The sequence below is a fragment of the Excalfactoria chinensis genome, chromosome 1 (genome assembly GCF_039878825.1).
Source record: "Excalfactoria chinensis isolate bCotChi1 chromosome 1, bCotChi1.hap2, whole genome shotgun sequence".
NCBI classification, from domain to species: Eukaryota; Metazoa; Chordata; class Aves; order Galliformes; family Phasianidae; genus Excalfactoria; species Excalfactoria chinensis.
In genome coordinates this window covers 70,135,728-70,149,262 of record NC_092825.1, presented here as the reverse complement: position 1 = coordinate 70,149,262, position 13,535 = coordinate 70,135,728, and the positions used below count along the sequence as shown (strand labels likewise).

At 40.2% G+C, this 13,535-nt stretch overlaps 1 protein-coding gene across 5 annotated transcripts in view; it reads right to left on the bottom strand.

Annotated features, from left to right (window-relative positions):
* Positions 1–13,535, bottom strand: part of FAR2 (fatty acyl-CoA reductase 2) — a 137,569-nt gene that overhangs the window by 9,262 nt on the left and 114,772 nt on the right. For all 5 annotated transcript variants that reach the window (XM_072326377.1, XM_072326380.1, XM_072326376.1 and 2 more), the window contains 2 exons: positions 6,276–6,447; positions 1,386–1,515 (listed from right to left, as the gene is read on the bottom strand). In XM_072326377.1, the coding sequence (XP_072182478.1) occupies positions 1,386–1,515; positions 6,276–6,447 (302 nt within the window). The remainder of the gene's footprint in view (positions 1–1,385; positions 1,516–6,275; positions 6,448–13,535) is intronic.

Here is a 13,535-nt window from a genome sequence, read left to right as displayed (position 1 = left end):
CCATAATCATGTAAGCAACATGGGAAGTCTGAATCAGTATCTAACTTGCACTGAAGTCCTTGTTGCTGTGCCTTTTTGTTTATCTGCATCAGTGCTTCAGAATTACCAGCTAGGTTCCCTCTACATCTGCTACAGTCTCAGCAGTACCACTGCTCTTAGCCATTTGAATTTTCTGCATGCACTATCTGTACTGAGTAGGGAAGAAATCTCTTGGCTCCTGTCTTTGGAATCTGTGTGAGAATTTCATGTGAGACTGGTTTGATGCGAATGTCTAAGTACCCTTCTGAAAGGAGATACTGAACAAAAGTGCACTCAGGCTTACCTAATCTTTGTATTCCTTCAGTCTTTCAGTTACAACCCCACTCCAAAGGAGTAGTATTTCAAACCTATAAAGACTACAGCAGAGCTTGACGATCTGCAAAGTAATTGCTGTCTGGGGACTTACTTAAATCAGACAGAAACATTTTTCATATTGTTCATGCTAACTCACCATGTGTTAACTAAACTTACTCATGCAGTGCCCATTAAGACCAATGTGGATAAAAATGCCAAAACCTTTCAAGCGATTTCCTTCCAGGCCTCCTACCAAATTTCATATTGCCAGAAGAGATGAGGGAGAAAATTATACCATGAAGGAGTTTCCTAGTTTTCCAAAAATGAAACACTAAGAAAACTAGAATGAGAAACTACTGAGAATGCTACAGTTATCCAGTGATAACTATTAAATCAACCATATATATTTGTCTTTCTGAGGTCCCTGTATAGCACATCGGTTTATATAGATACATCCCCCATGAAGGGGGATGCCTGAAATTTTTAGGGCCCAGAGTTGTTATATGAAAACTAGAATTGACCATTTCTTCTTAGAAGGAGAAACATGTTTCTGTACAGAAACAAATACACTTATCTTTCCAGCTCCACTAGGTATTTCAGTGTATGCAGTCAACTCAGAGGGCTGAGTACAGCTGGGTCATTGAGGATATAAACTTATGTTCTCTTTGTGCAGGCCATTTTGGCTGTGGAAACAAATCTATTTGATTTATATGCCAAACAGAAATCTGAGAATAGAAGGTAAAGAGCTGCTATGTTAGCTGGAATGAACAGTGATTGACTTCTCTCAGAAGAAAGAGCAATACATCTCAGGAGAAAACATTCTCCTACATGGGGTTTCCTGATACCTTCCTAAATGGAAGATTCCTGATAAGTTCTTGAATAAAACAAGAAGAAATGCTTTTTTTGTTTGTTTGTTTGTTTGTTTTTTTAGGTTCAAGTCAATTGCAGTAACCTAGGCAGATGTCATTTGAGGACTCAACAATCTACAAAAAAATAATTGCTGCAGATGAACAGAAGTGGAATTCAGCAGTCCACATGCATGACATACTCACCTTTTTGTCCTCTGTGTTAAGCTGACCCATTAACATATTCATGTTATCTGAAGACCAATCCCAGGACTGGGTGGAGAAATACTGCAGGAGCATCATAGACTTGTGCAGTCGATTAATAATCTTCATCATTCTGAAACAGAGGAGGAGGATCAGAGACGGAGAGAAAGTATGTTTTAATGCAAAAAACTGTAGTTTTGGTCTAGGTGTTTCTACCAATCCAAGTGAATAAGACTTGCAGTGCTCGATGAGTCTTACACTTGTATGTACCAGGCTGAAAACCAACTCAGCAAGATTCTAAAAACTGCTCCAGGTGAGGTCCTGAACTTACAACTACTCAGCCTTTATTTTTATCTTTAATGTGAAAGCAAACACACAAGACTGAGGCTTAATTTACAGATTTGAACCGAAGGGTAGAAGTCAGTATCATGGCATGCATATCCATGAACCAGTACTAAGTCAGCACACTAGATTGCACAACCAGAAAAGTATCTTTGTCTCATAAGATAGATACTTCTCTCTCTATCAAAGAAATGCTCTTCTGTTCTCAAGCCTGACTTGGCCTGAAGTGAAGGCTCTGCTTTTGGATTTAGCTTATACTGAGTCAGCTCTAATTCAGAGGTAGCTGCTTCTGTAGCACAGACAAGTTCTGAAGCTTATTACTAAAGTTCAGCTTTCAGATAATGGCAACTTTTTTTTTTTTCTTTATCTTGGGTTTTCTTCCATCTCTCTGTTTTTCATAAAGGCCACAATTCTCCCCATGTAATACAGTGGCAATTTGGAGTGATTTTTGTGTCCTGCCTTACACAGGAAGGCTCTCATAGCAGTGAACTCATGGTGGATAAAAGTTTTCATAGGCAATTTTGTGGTGAGGGAGAATGGGACTACACAGATGAACTGTCTCAATGCCTTCATGGAGTATGAGTGTCCTGATAATGATGAAAGCCAGTTCAGGGCAGCTAGACAGGAACTTTGGATATGAAAGTTCAGGTCTCTCATGTTTCTTGCTTCCCCCCTGCCCCCCCCCCCCCTTTTTTTTTTTTAAATAATAAAAGGGAATGACAGTAATGGTGTCCTACCTCACTATTTGACAAGTGTCTCAGTGGTCATGAGAACAAAAGGCCTGTAGGGGGCAGTTGTTTTAAAGTGCTGTGATGTACAGTGCTTGATCTGTTCGGAGAGAACACGATGTTCTCTCAAACTGGGTAAGGGCAAGAGAAAGCATCAAAAGGCTGATTTCTGTGGAAAACAGACCTGTTTTCATGAGGAATTTTGAGCTGCCTAGAGGGTAACAAAGTCGCTGTGACAAATAAAATGTGGCAGTCTGTAGAAGAATGGTGCCAGGCTGGCCTCTCCTCATGCAGATGTGATTGCCACTTAGATAAGAATTAAGCACAGCAAAAAAGACATGATTCTTCTCAATTCAGAGGAAAGCTGTGCAGCTTACTAAGCGTATTTAAAGCATACATAGAGACTCCCACTCTAAGTTAAAGTGGCCTTCATTTTAGAAGCAAAACATCAAATTAAGGAAACTTTCATTCTGAATAATTATGTGCACATTGATTAAATGCAGTTTATTTAAACTACTTCAAAAGTGCTTCAAATTAATCTCTCTGCCTGTGTGAGCAAGAACTGTGGGACAAAACTTTGAATACTTCAACACCTTAAAGGAACTCAGGAAAAAAATGTGTATGATCAGACTGCAAAAATCAGGAATTGCCCCTTAAACTGTCTCTCAAAAAGGCATCAGTATCTTTAAAGTGCTTAGGTCTAATGAAATCTGTCAGGAAACAAACAAACAAACAATCCACCAAAAATAAATAAAAACAAGCAAACAAACAAACAAAAAAACCCACAAAGAGAATCAACAGTGTGTTTCTACTTTTGTTTTGAAAATAGGCTGTTACACTGGAAAACAATTCATATGGCCTTCTGTCAGTGTGAGCCCCACCTATAGAACTACTCGATGCAACTTATCTGAGCAGCTGAAAGTGTGCATCAAAGAGAGAAATGAAGATATCTAAACAGGCATATATAAAACCTGTGGCATATGCTAAGTGGTTCAGCTCAGATGTTGTGGGCATGTTCAAAGTATTTACTAGTTTGGATTAAGGTTTAGTGTAATGAAAAATATCAAGCAGAAATACAATTTTGTGTCTCCTCCTCTGTGGATGAAATGAGAGGGAAAAAACCCAACTACAGTAGCACCTGTTACTGACAGCATTATTAGTTACACTTAAAACACACACCTCGCCTTCCAGAAGGATGTTTAGAACAGTGATTTCTTTATTTACTCCCATACTGAATGGGAGTAGAATGCATGAGCAGAGAGTCATGAGTGCAACTGATTGCCCCAAGAGACTAGTAATGATATATATAACACTTTATTACCTTGGCCATGGATGGAAATGTAGCAATGAGAGTAAGCTATATAGGGCAGTTTTGCCAGACACCTAGCAATTTACATGAAGTGAACTAACATTTAAAGTGAAGTTCTAAGGAGTGGAAATATGTAAAAGTTTAGGGCAGATAGATATAGCTACCTGCCTTATATATGCCATAGATATGGATACCTGCACTTTCCCAATTCTGGGATACGGGGTACTGCAATCTATACTAGTGAAGCTCATAGACTGTACCTGAATAGTAGACTTGCAAAACCTTAACCAGTTCCCAATTCCTGTTGCATATGATAATCCATCACTTTATGATGAGCTGAGGATGGATACAGTAGAGAAATAAAGCCTGAATCTTGTTGACAAAGAAGATTCTTCTGCTTGCAAATCTGGCATATGGTCATAAAGGTAATCCAAGAAAATGCCAGGTTTGTTCTTCTGTAGGTGGGAGTGATAAGTGGCAATTAAATTAAGCTTAGGTGCTTGTTTGAATGAGCTGTTACCACGCTCACCATCACACTGTTGCAGTACGTGGATGAGCTTAAGTAGCCCTGTAGCAAGTAAAGGAGGATTATTATTTAAATAAATAAATAAATTAAAAAAAAAAAAAAAAAAAAAAAAAAAGGAAGAAAAAGACTTGGTGACTTCTCAGATTCATTGCTCAGTCATGTTTGCTCAGGTCACAAATCTGAAAGTTCAGATCCTTCTCAGCATGATGAAATCTACTTGAAATTCAAGGAAGGTATTCTGACCAATGTACACTGACTACCTACAACAATCAGATTTATGAAAAATGTCAATTGTAAATTGTAAAATCAGTGCCAAGACTTTACTGCTGCTTGTTTCAGCAGAGCATGGAGACTCCAGCCTATTCTTGCTCAACTTTACTTCATTTCTAGGGAAATTCTTGCCTACTGGATAACTGGATGATTTTTCTTATTGACAAGTTTCCCTCTCTAGCAGACCATCAGAAAGGAATCAGAGAAGCACATCAGCCAGGGATGCAAACAGGTGAACCCAGTCTTCTAATAAGAGATGTCTTCTCCTGGCTTGGGAAACTCTGAGATGTGTAAATCATAGAATTGTAGGGGTTGGAAGATCATCTAGTCTAACTCCCTGGCTAAAGCAGGTTCCCAAGAGTAGATTGCACAGGAAGGTATCCAGGTGAGTTATCAATATCTCCAGATAAGGAGACTCCACAGCCTCTCTGGGCAGCTTGTTCCAGTGCTCTCTCACTGTAAAGAGGTTCTTTCTCATGTTCTTGTGTTACAGTTTGTACTTGTTGCCTCTTGTCCTGTTGCTGAATATCAATGAAAGGAACCTGGCCCCATCGTCTTGACAACAACCCTTTAGATATCTGTAATTATTGGTAAGATTTCCTCTCACTCTTCTCCATGCTGAACAGTCCCAAGTTTCTCCGTCCTTCCTCCTAAGAGGGATGTTTCCTAATCATCTTTGTAGCTCTACACTAGACAAGCTCCCTATCCTTCAACTGGAGAGCCCAGAACTGGTCATAGTACTCCAGATACAGCCTCAGCAGGGCAGATTAGAGTGTAAAAGATCCTCCACTGATCTGCTGGCCATGCTCTTTTCAATGCATTCTAGGATACCATTGGCCTTCTTGGCCACAAGGGCACACTAAAGCGTCAGTGTTCCTTGGCTCTTCTCTCTTACTCAGAAGTATATCCCCTTCCCCCATCAAATCTAGTTTAAAGCTCTGCTAGTCAGTTCAGACAACTTGCTGCCCAGAATGTTCTTTCCCCATCTGGCCAATTTAATCCCATCCAACACTGACATGCCTGATCTTTTAAAGGTTCATCCAAGGTCAAAGAACCCCAAACCCTGAACATGACACTATACATGCAGAGAGTTATTTAAATGATCCACTCTCCTCATTCTAGCTGGGTCACAGCCTCCAAATGGGAGGACAGAGAACACTGCCTGTATTCCTAATCCATTCAGCATCTTTCCAAGGTACAAAAAGTGTCTGTTAATATTCTGTAGTTTCCTTGTTGCAGCCTCATGTGATCTAACTTGAAGGAGCAGGAGCAGATAGTAATCCTCTGGCTTTATCAGACCTGGTAGGGTCTTCTTGATGTCAGAAATGTGGGTGCCCAGTAGGCAACAAACCTCTCTACAACGATTGTCTGAATGGCAAATGGGTGCCTCTCAGCAAGGAGTCCCAAGTTACTATACACTCTTCAACTTTTTTTGGTGGTAGTGGTTCTAACATTGGATCTTGGTTAGACCAATTTAATGCAGTTGTCCTTTCTTGGGTCAGTTTAAAACCTGTGCTGTGCTCTGGAATCTGGAAAGGTTGGGAATGCTACATTATCCTATGTAGTTCTTTTTCTTTTGAATAATCTCCTCAAGACAAGGCCTAGTTTGGTGAAAGACCAGGGAATCCATGCTGAAGAAGCCAGTTATCAAAAGTTAGAGATCTGTTCTCTGTAACAGCAGTGCATGTGGAGATGGCTGAAGGAATGCATATTCTTACCTGGGCTTTCTTCCTGTGAGCCTCATGTACAGGTCATAGAGTATGGCAGGAGCCTTGTGACTAACAGTTATCCAGTACTGGTTTATTAAGTAGTTGGATGTCAAGTGAGCGTTGGGTGTTCTGAAGGCCTGTTCCAGTGGGTTTCTTTTGAATGTGGACATGACATACTGCTCTGTAAAAGAACAGGCATTTTACTTAAAGCAGGTACTCAGATGAGCTGGGCACAGTCATACTGACATGCTGCAGTAAAGTCCAAATTATGGTGCTTAACCTATAGTTCTGTGAACCACGTAACCAGGATTTGGACACTATGGTCCTGTAGTCCTTTCTGGCATTAACAGAACCATAGAATATAGAACATCCTGAGTTGTAAGGGAGGATCACTGGTTCCAAGTCCTCGCTCTACACAGGACTATCTGAAAATCAAACAGTATTTCTCAGAGCATTGTCCAAATTCTCCTTGAATTCTGGAAAGCTTTGCAATTTGACCACTACTCTGGGGAGCCTGTTCCAATGCACAGCCACCCACTATGGTTTTTTTCCTGACACTCTCCTGATGATGATGACACTCTCCATACCATTCCCTCTATACCTGTCACTGTCACTAGAGAGAAGAGAAAGGTGCCTGCCCCTCCAACTCCCCCTTATGAGGAAGCTGTAGGCTGTGATGTGGTCTCCCCTCAGTTTTCTCTTCTGCAGCCTGACCATACCAAGGGACCTCAGCCAATACTCAAATATCTTGTGCTCTAGACCATTTTTACAACCCTTCTTTGGATGTTCTCTAATACTTTTTATGTCCTTCTGCTATTGTGGCTGCACACACTTCTTGAGGTGAGATCATACCTGTGCAAAGTAGAGATAACTCCCTGTATTGCTTATTTAAAACATGCTGCATTTAGACTTAATACTGGCAAGCCTCAACTTTCCTATCAAAACACAATTATTAACTATAATTAATATTACTGAGTCAGGAAGAACCTGCATATTTATTATATAGTACACATAACACTATATTATATGGCTCCTCAAAAGCCATAATTAAGTCTTTTCAAATGACATGTGACTTACAACATCAAGTACTGTAGCTTGCTTTCACGTGAGTGATGGATGCACAGAGGCAGCAAATTCTGGTGCATTATTAACTTGAAAAACTCCCAATACAGTGAAAATCATTTCATTCACTATGTATGGTAAAGCACATGGTATTCTGGGCCCAGTTCTTGCAGTGGGATGGAGCCACAGAAATGGTACCTAAACTAACTGCAGTGTTTGCATATTGGAAAGGCTTAACGGAACTGCAGTAGTTGAATATAAGACTATCATTGTAGGGATTGACAAGCAGATGGTGCTGCTCTTTCTGAGCACCAGTGAGCTAACCAAAGAATATGTACACTTTTTATTTTTTTAAGTTGAACCATTTGCCCTCCAGTGAGTTTGAGAGTTACGACAGCAATCTGTGCTCATATTATAGTTTACAGTCTAAGATTATGTTACAAACAGAAAATCAGATTTGAATCTGGAAGTTACAGAAATATCCAGATCATCTTTAGATAAGCAGATTTCAGTCATATATTCAGACAGTCCTCACAAGCATCTGCAGTCAGCTCATTAATGCAATTCAAATAGTGATTTTTGCTTTACTTGTACCAGGTAACAGCAACAGGAAACACTTATCTGGAGAAGTCTTTAGCTACAAAGTTGAGACAACAAAAACTTAGAATAGTTCCATTTAATTTGAGTGCAAATTCATTGTTAATTTTTTTTTTCCCCATTACTCAGCATGCTTAATGGCTGAAGGCCAGATTTTCTGAAACTAATTTTACATTTCACTAGATAGAACTGACTGACGTCCTTTTCATGTAGCCACACTGCAATGATGTGGTTATTTTGCAGTCATCTTGTGGACAGTGATGTGGAAATCTTATGCTTTGCAGCATGTTCTCTCATTGTCCTAAATGAAAAGTAGAAGTATTAAAACTCTTTCCCTATCATCAGATAGAAATGCATTTTTCTAAAAGAAAACTTGAAAATTACCTTCTGTATTTCCAAGCATAATCACAGCGTTCAGCCTGAAAACATGCCCTGGCAGGCAATATTTACCTCTAAACTCCACAGGTTTCTGCCTTAAGCCTGTGCAGCCCCAGCTTGGCAGCAGCAGGTGGGAACAGGGATTAGTTTATTGTGGTAATTGTGCTCAATATATACGGAAACTCAGAGAGAAACAGGTTGGTAGGAAAGAAGTTGCCCCCCAAAAATCATTTTCCCAGTCAGAGGAGCCTTCCACCATGCTGCAAGCACCCACAAAAGCTTTTCATGAAAATGAATATGTTGAGACCGTGAACCTGAAGGAGGGCATTTGCAGAGGTGAAATGCAGGAAGTAGCTGTGCAGCCAGCTTTAAAAGAGGAGACACAGGCTGCTGATAAACATGTCAGTAGCTTTGTCATCTGAAGAGTGACTCTTCTCAATGGCAGATTTAGGAGGTAAACAATTCTATCCCCAGAGCTTATGGATCAGGAGAGCAATCCCATGAAGTTTGCTTCTCTTTCCCTCAGGGAAGTTTCTCCTAGAGACACTAAATGACAGTTTATGTCTAAGTTCTTACCTGCTTATAAACATTTAATTTCTTTTAGTCTTTTTTGGTCACTTCATTTCCTCATGAAAACCTATCAGTTTCACTGATATTTTGGAACTGTGATCATTTTGATATTGTCTGTATGGCTCTGTCTCAATTCAAATCCCGATGTTAATATACCACATATCAAGTTTTCATCTGTACGTCGTTGTGAATAGTATTTCCTCCTGGAATCACATTATGCTCCACTTTATGGCTGCTGTCCTCTCCCCACAGACCACTGAAAAGAGGTTGTCCATGTCCCTTTGTCTCCTCCACTTAAGATATCTATTATTCAGATTATTCAGATCCCCTCTCAGTCTTCTTTTCTCAAGGCTGAACAGACCCAGGTCACCCAGCAACTGACCAGGTCCAGGCCCTTTATCATCTTGGTCACTCTCCACAGGACTCTCCAGGAGATCCCTGTCTTTTTTGTACTGGGGAGCCCAGAAGTGGATACAGTACTCCAGGTGAGGCCTCACCAGGGCAGAGCAGAGGGGGAAGATTACCTCCCTTGAACTGCTGGCCTTTTAATGCACCCCAGGATGGCACTGGCCTTCTTGGCCAGGAGGGCACACTGCTGGCTTGTGGCCAACCTGTTTTCCACCAGGACTCTCAGGTCCTTCTCTGCAGGGCTCCTCTCCAGCAGGTAATCTCTCAACCTGTACTGATACACGAGGTTAAAATTATGCTGTCCTCTTCATGTGAGAACATCTCTATCAAAAAGCAGATATTGCTGAAAATTCAAAATTCTGGAAGTCAGAAATGAAAGCAATTTTGTTTTAAAATAAACACAAGAGGGCAGTGAGACCAATCTAAAAGACTTACTGAAGGGAACTCAGAAAAATGCCAGTTTTGCATAATTTCAAACAATTAATCCTGAAAGTGTATTCTTTATGAACCTCCCACTGTCTGAACACATGACTGCTTTATCTCCTAATTTTTGAAAAGGGTTCAAACTTCACAAGACTAAAAATGGCTTTTTATCCTAGAAACATTTGTGTTTTGGAGAGAAAGTCCAACAAACAGACATTCTGAAATATATGGGTCACTCCAGAAAAAAAAAAAAAAAAAAAAAAAAAAAAAAAAAGTGATCCAGAAACACTTCACCTCTGGGAGCTACTGAAATGGTTTAGGGAATGTTTTTCCCCCTCCTACCATTACAGAAAAATGCAGCAAATTCTGTAACTCAAAGGCATATTTAGCATAGGGAGAATCAGACACCCGTCTCTCATAGGTAGATTGCCAAGAATAAATTGAAAGTAGATTTTCACACACTAAGCACCATTTTAAAGCATGCTTTAAGATTTATGTTTGAGCTGAAGTTGCAAAATGTACTTCACACAGTCAGACTAGTAAGACTTGCTGTGCAGCAAAGCAGAATCTACTTCTTTAGATTAATACCCAGTTGGCTGACCACATTTTTGTAATGGTGGGGACAATCACTGTAATAACAGAAGATGCTAGTAATCCCAGGGAATAACATTATTTGTAAAAGAAATAAACATCATAATGTTCATTTTAGAAAAAGAAGCTTATTTTCATCTGGAGATAAGCCAGTCTGCAGTGGATGTTTGAGCCTCATCTAGACTTTAGTATTTTTCTAGGAAATTCTCTTCTAGTTCTTTCTCTCCACTTTCTTTGAGCTCATCATCTTTGTACCCAACATGTTCTTATCTCAATCTTTTCTGTTCCGTACCCAGGGCATCCTCGGCTCACTCTAGACTCAATTACTCTGTTGGTTCTTTCCTTTCTTCCTTCCCATTCCAGCTCTGTTGTATTTACCCATGATTCCTAAAGTTGGTCATAGTGTCAATCTCCCTAACCAGGCAGTACAGGTTCTCCCACTTGCAGCCTCCAGGTTATATCTGCACCAAAAAAATTGTTCACTCCTATGTCGGATGACTTCTGTTCCACAGCCTGCTTTCTTATTAGCTTCTAGGTTCACTCTTAAAACCCTCCATATCCATGACCAGTCACAGACCCTGTTTTGGAGGGAGAGACCCAGCATCTATATTTTACAACCTGAAAGGTGAAGCATAAGCAGAGGTAAACACAATTGGAAATGGGCTTTTGGAAGGGGAAAGGGTGACATCTTGAGTAACTGCCCTGTAACTGAAAGAGGGAACTGACAGGTCTGTGCAGTGGCTGGACGACATGGTGGTAACTCATAGCTCAGAGAGAGAGCATAGCTCTGAAAAGCCTCAGAAAGGAAAACTGTGGATACAAGAAGTAGTGGAAAAAAACCCAGTGTCACCTGAGAAGAAAATTCTGTCTTCACTCTAGTTACAAAGCTAAAGTGCTTATGTAAGTCTCTGCTGCACTCAGATTTTCTTTGTTAAATTCAAAGTTGTGAGCAATAGTTAAATAAGATCAACTACAAAGCAACTACGCATCACTATTTTTATCAGTAAAATTACACTGATAATAGGTTACACAGGCAAACTTCAGGTGGTAATGTTATGCTAGCTAGTGCTCAAAGTTGCAGCCTGTAAGAAACTTTGCATTTGCTTCTAGTCCCCTTAGCATGGGATTTAGCATGTCCTGCATTTAGCTGGGACAGTTTATTTTCTTCACAGTGTATGGTATGTTGCTATGTATTAGCTTTATGATAAAAAAAACCAAAACGATAACACACTGATGTTTTATTTGTTGCTGAGCAGTGCTGTACAGAGCCAAGTATGTTTCAGTTTCTCAGCTTCTCATACTGTCCTGACAGCAAGAGGTCTGGGGAGGAGGCATAAGGAGCTGGGAGGGAACAGAACTCGGACAACTGATATAAACCAGCCAAAAGGGATATGCCATACCATACAATGTTATGTGAAAAAACTATAAAACTGAAGAGAATTGGCCAGAGTGGCTGCTGCTGCTTGAGGGCCAGCTAGGCATTGATAGGTGGGTGGTAAGCAACTGCTTTTTGCATCACTTGTTTTATAAACAAAGTGTGTGGAGTGAGCAAAAGGTTGTGTATTTAGCTGCTTGCTAGGTTAAACCACAACACTCCTGTAGAAAAGTCACAGAAATTCTGAATTTACAAGAAGATTGGCTGCATTTCATGGCTTTATGATTTTGTGCTACCGATATTCCACAACATTAACATCACGTAGTGCATGGGGGGTTAAAGAGTTAATGCTCCAGTTCCAGGTACCTGTCCCAGAAGAGAAGAAGAACTGCATACCCCAGAGGAATCTGTGTTCAATGAGAAGATATAACCCCTGGCAAGGTCACTTGATATCCCTTTTTTCCTTTTCAATTGTCAAGCTCTTCTCCCTGCTGCTTGAACCAACTGCACGTCACGCTTCAGCATTAGAGTAAGGCCTTTGGCTCTTGGACATCATTTATTAGCTCTCTCATCATTTATTAGCACCAAGTCTAATTCTATTGTATTATATTGTGTTATAGTGTGTTATCTTGCATTCTGATACCTTACTTAGTAAATCAGTTTGTTTCTCCTCAGATTGTTGCTGCTGTTTGGGGCCCATGTCTCTACCCTTTCTCCCTTATCCCCTTTTCCAGAGGTGTGGATCTGTGGGTCCCTCCACTCTGGAGTCATGGAACTAGGACAAACCAGCCTGTAAACCACTGACACTGCATTTTCTAACAATCTACGAAGCTTCTCCTGTCTTCTCAGACTGACAAACCACAGCGTTACATCTTTCATTAAAAAATTGTCAGGAGCCTGGAATTTTCTCACAGCACAGACAATTCTGAACATCTTTGCTGGCAGACCATTTGATCAAATCTCATAGCAGGACAACAGTAATATTTTCAGACCTGTCATGTTCTGAAAGTCAAGTTATGGTCTGTTCCCCTGCTGAGTTGAAGTTTGCCTGTTAAATAATGCAAAGCAAAGTCACTGTATTCACCAGCATCCTGTTTTTTAAGTGCAAAGATGTAAACGATGGAATGATAGAGGCAAATCAGGACCTATACACCTCTCCATCAGTGTACTACTTGTACACAGTATTTCGCAGTATACAGCTGGACCAAATTCTGCTACTTAGCTTCTGCATCAATTTCCCACTGAAATGGTGTCAGAATTTGTCTCCCTTTCTTTCACACCTGCCTCAGAAGCACATCCACTTGAAGAAGAGCCATTAAAATCATCTGAGTTCTTTCAGTGACAACATTTACTATCAAAAGGCATATTTATCATTTCAAGGTTTGCCTTCTCAGATATTTATAATTATATCCATTTAAACTGTTCTGCACAGAGTGAAGAAGAAAGGCTACTCTCTCAATATTCTTGTCTTCTGATTTGTGAAGGTTAATGCTTCCTTTATAAGGATGTAGGGTTCAATCTCAAGGTTCCACGTATGATTTCAAAGCACAAAAACCCACCTAAAAAACATCCCAAGTCCCACAACCCCTACAAATAAAACAAGGAAGATTACCACTTACAGCTATATAGAGCTTCTTCTAGAACCAAGGGACTGGTTCTTTATTCATTTTTCCACCATGCTAATATCTCAATTCAGCAAAGCATGTGCTTTATGGGGCTACTAGATGATTATGCTCACAGTGAAAATCAAATAAATGCTTTCCTGAACTGAATGTTCATCACTGGGGGCTTTTGCTCACAGCACCCTCACTAACTACAACTGGGTCTCTCACATACAGTGTGAATGACAGAAGTTGAATGTTACT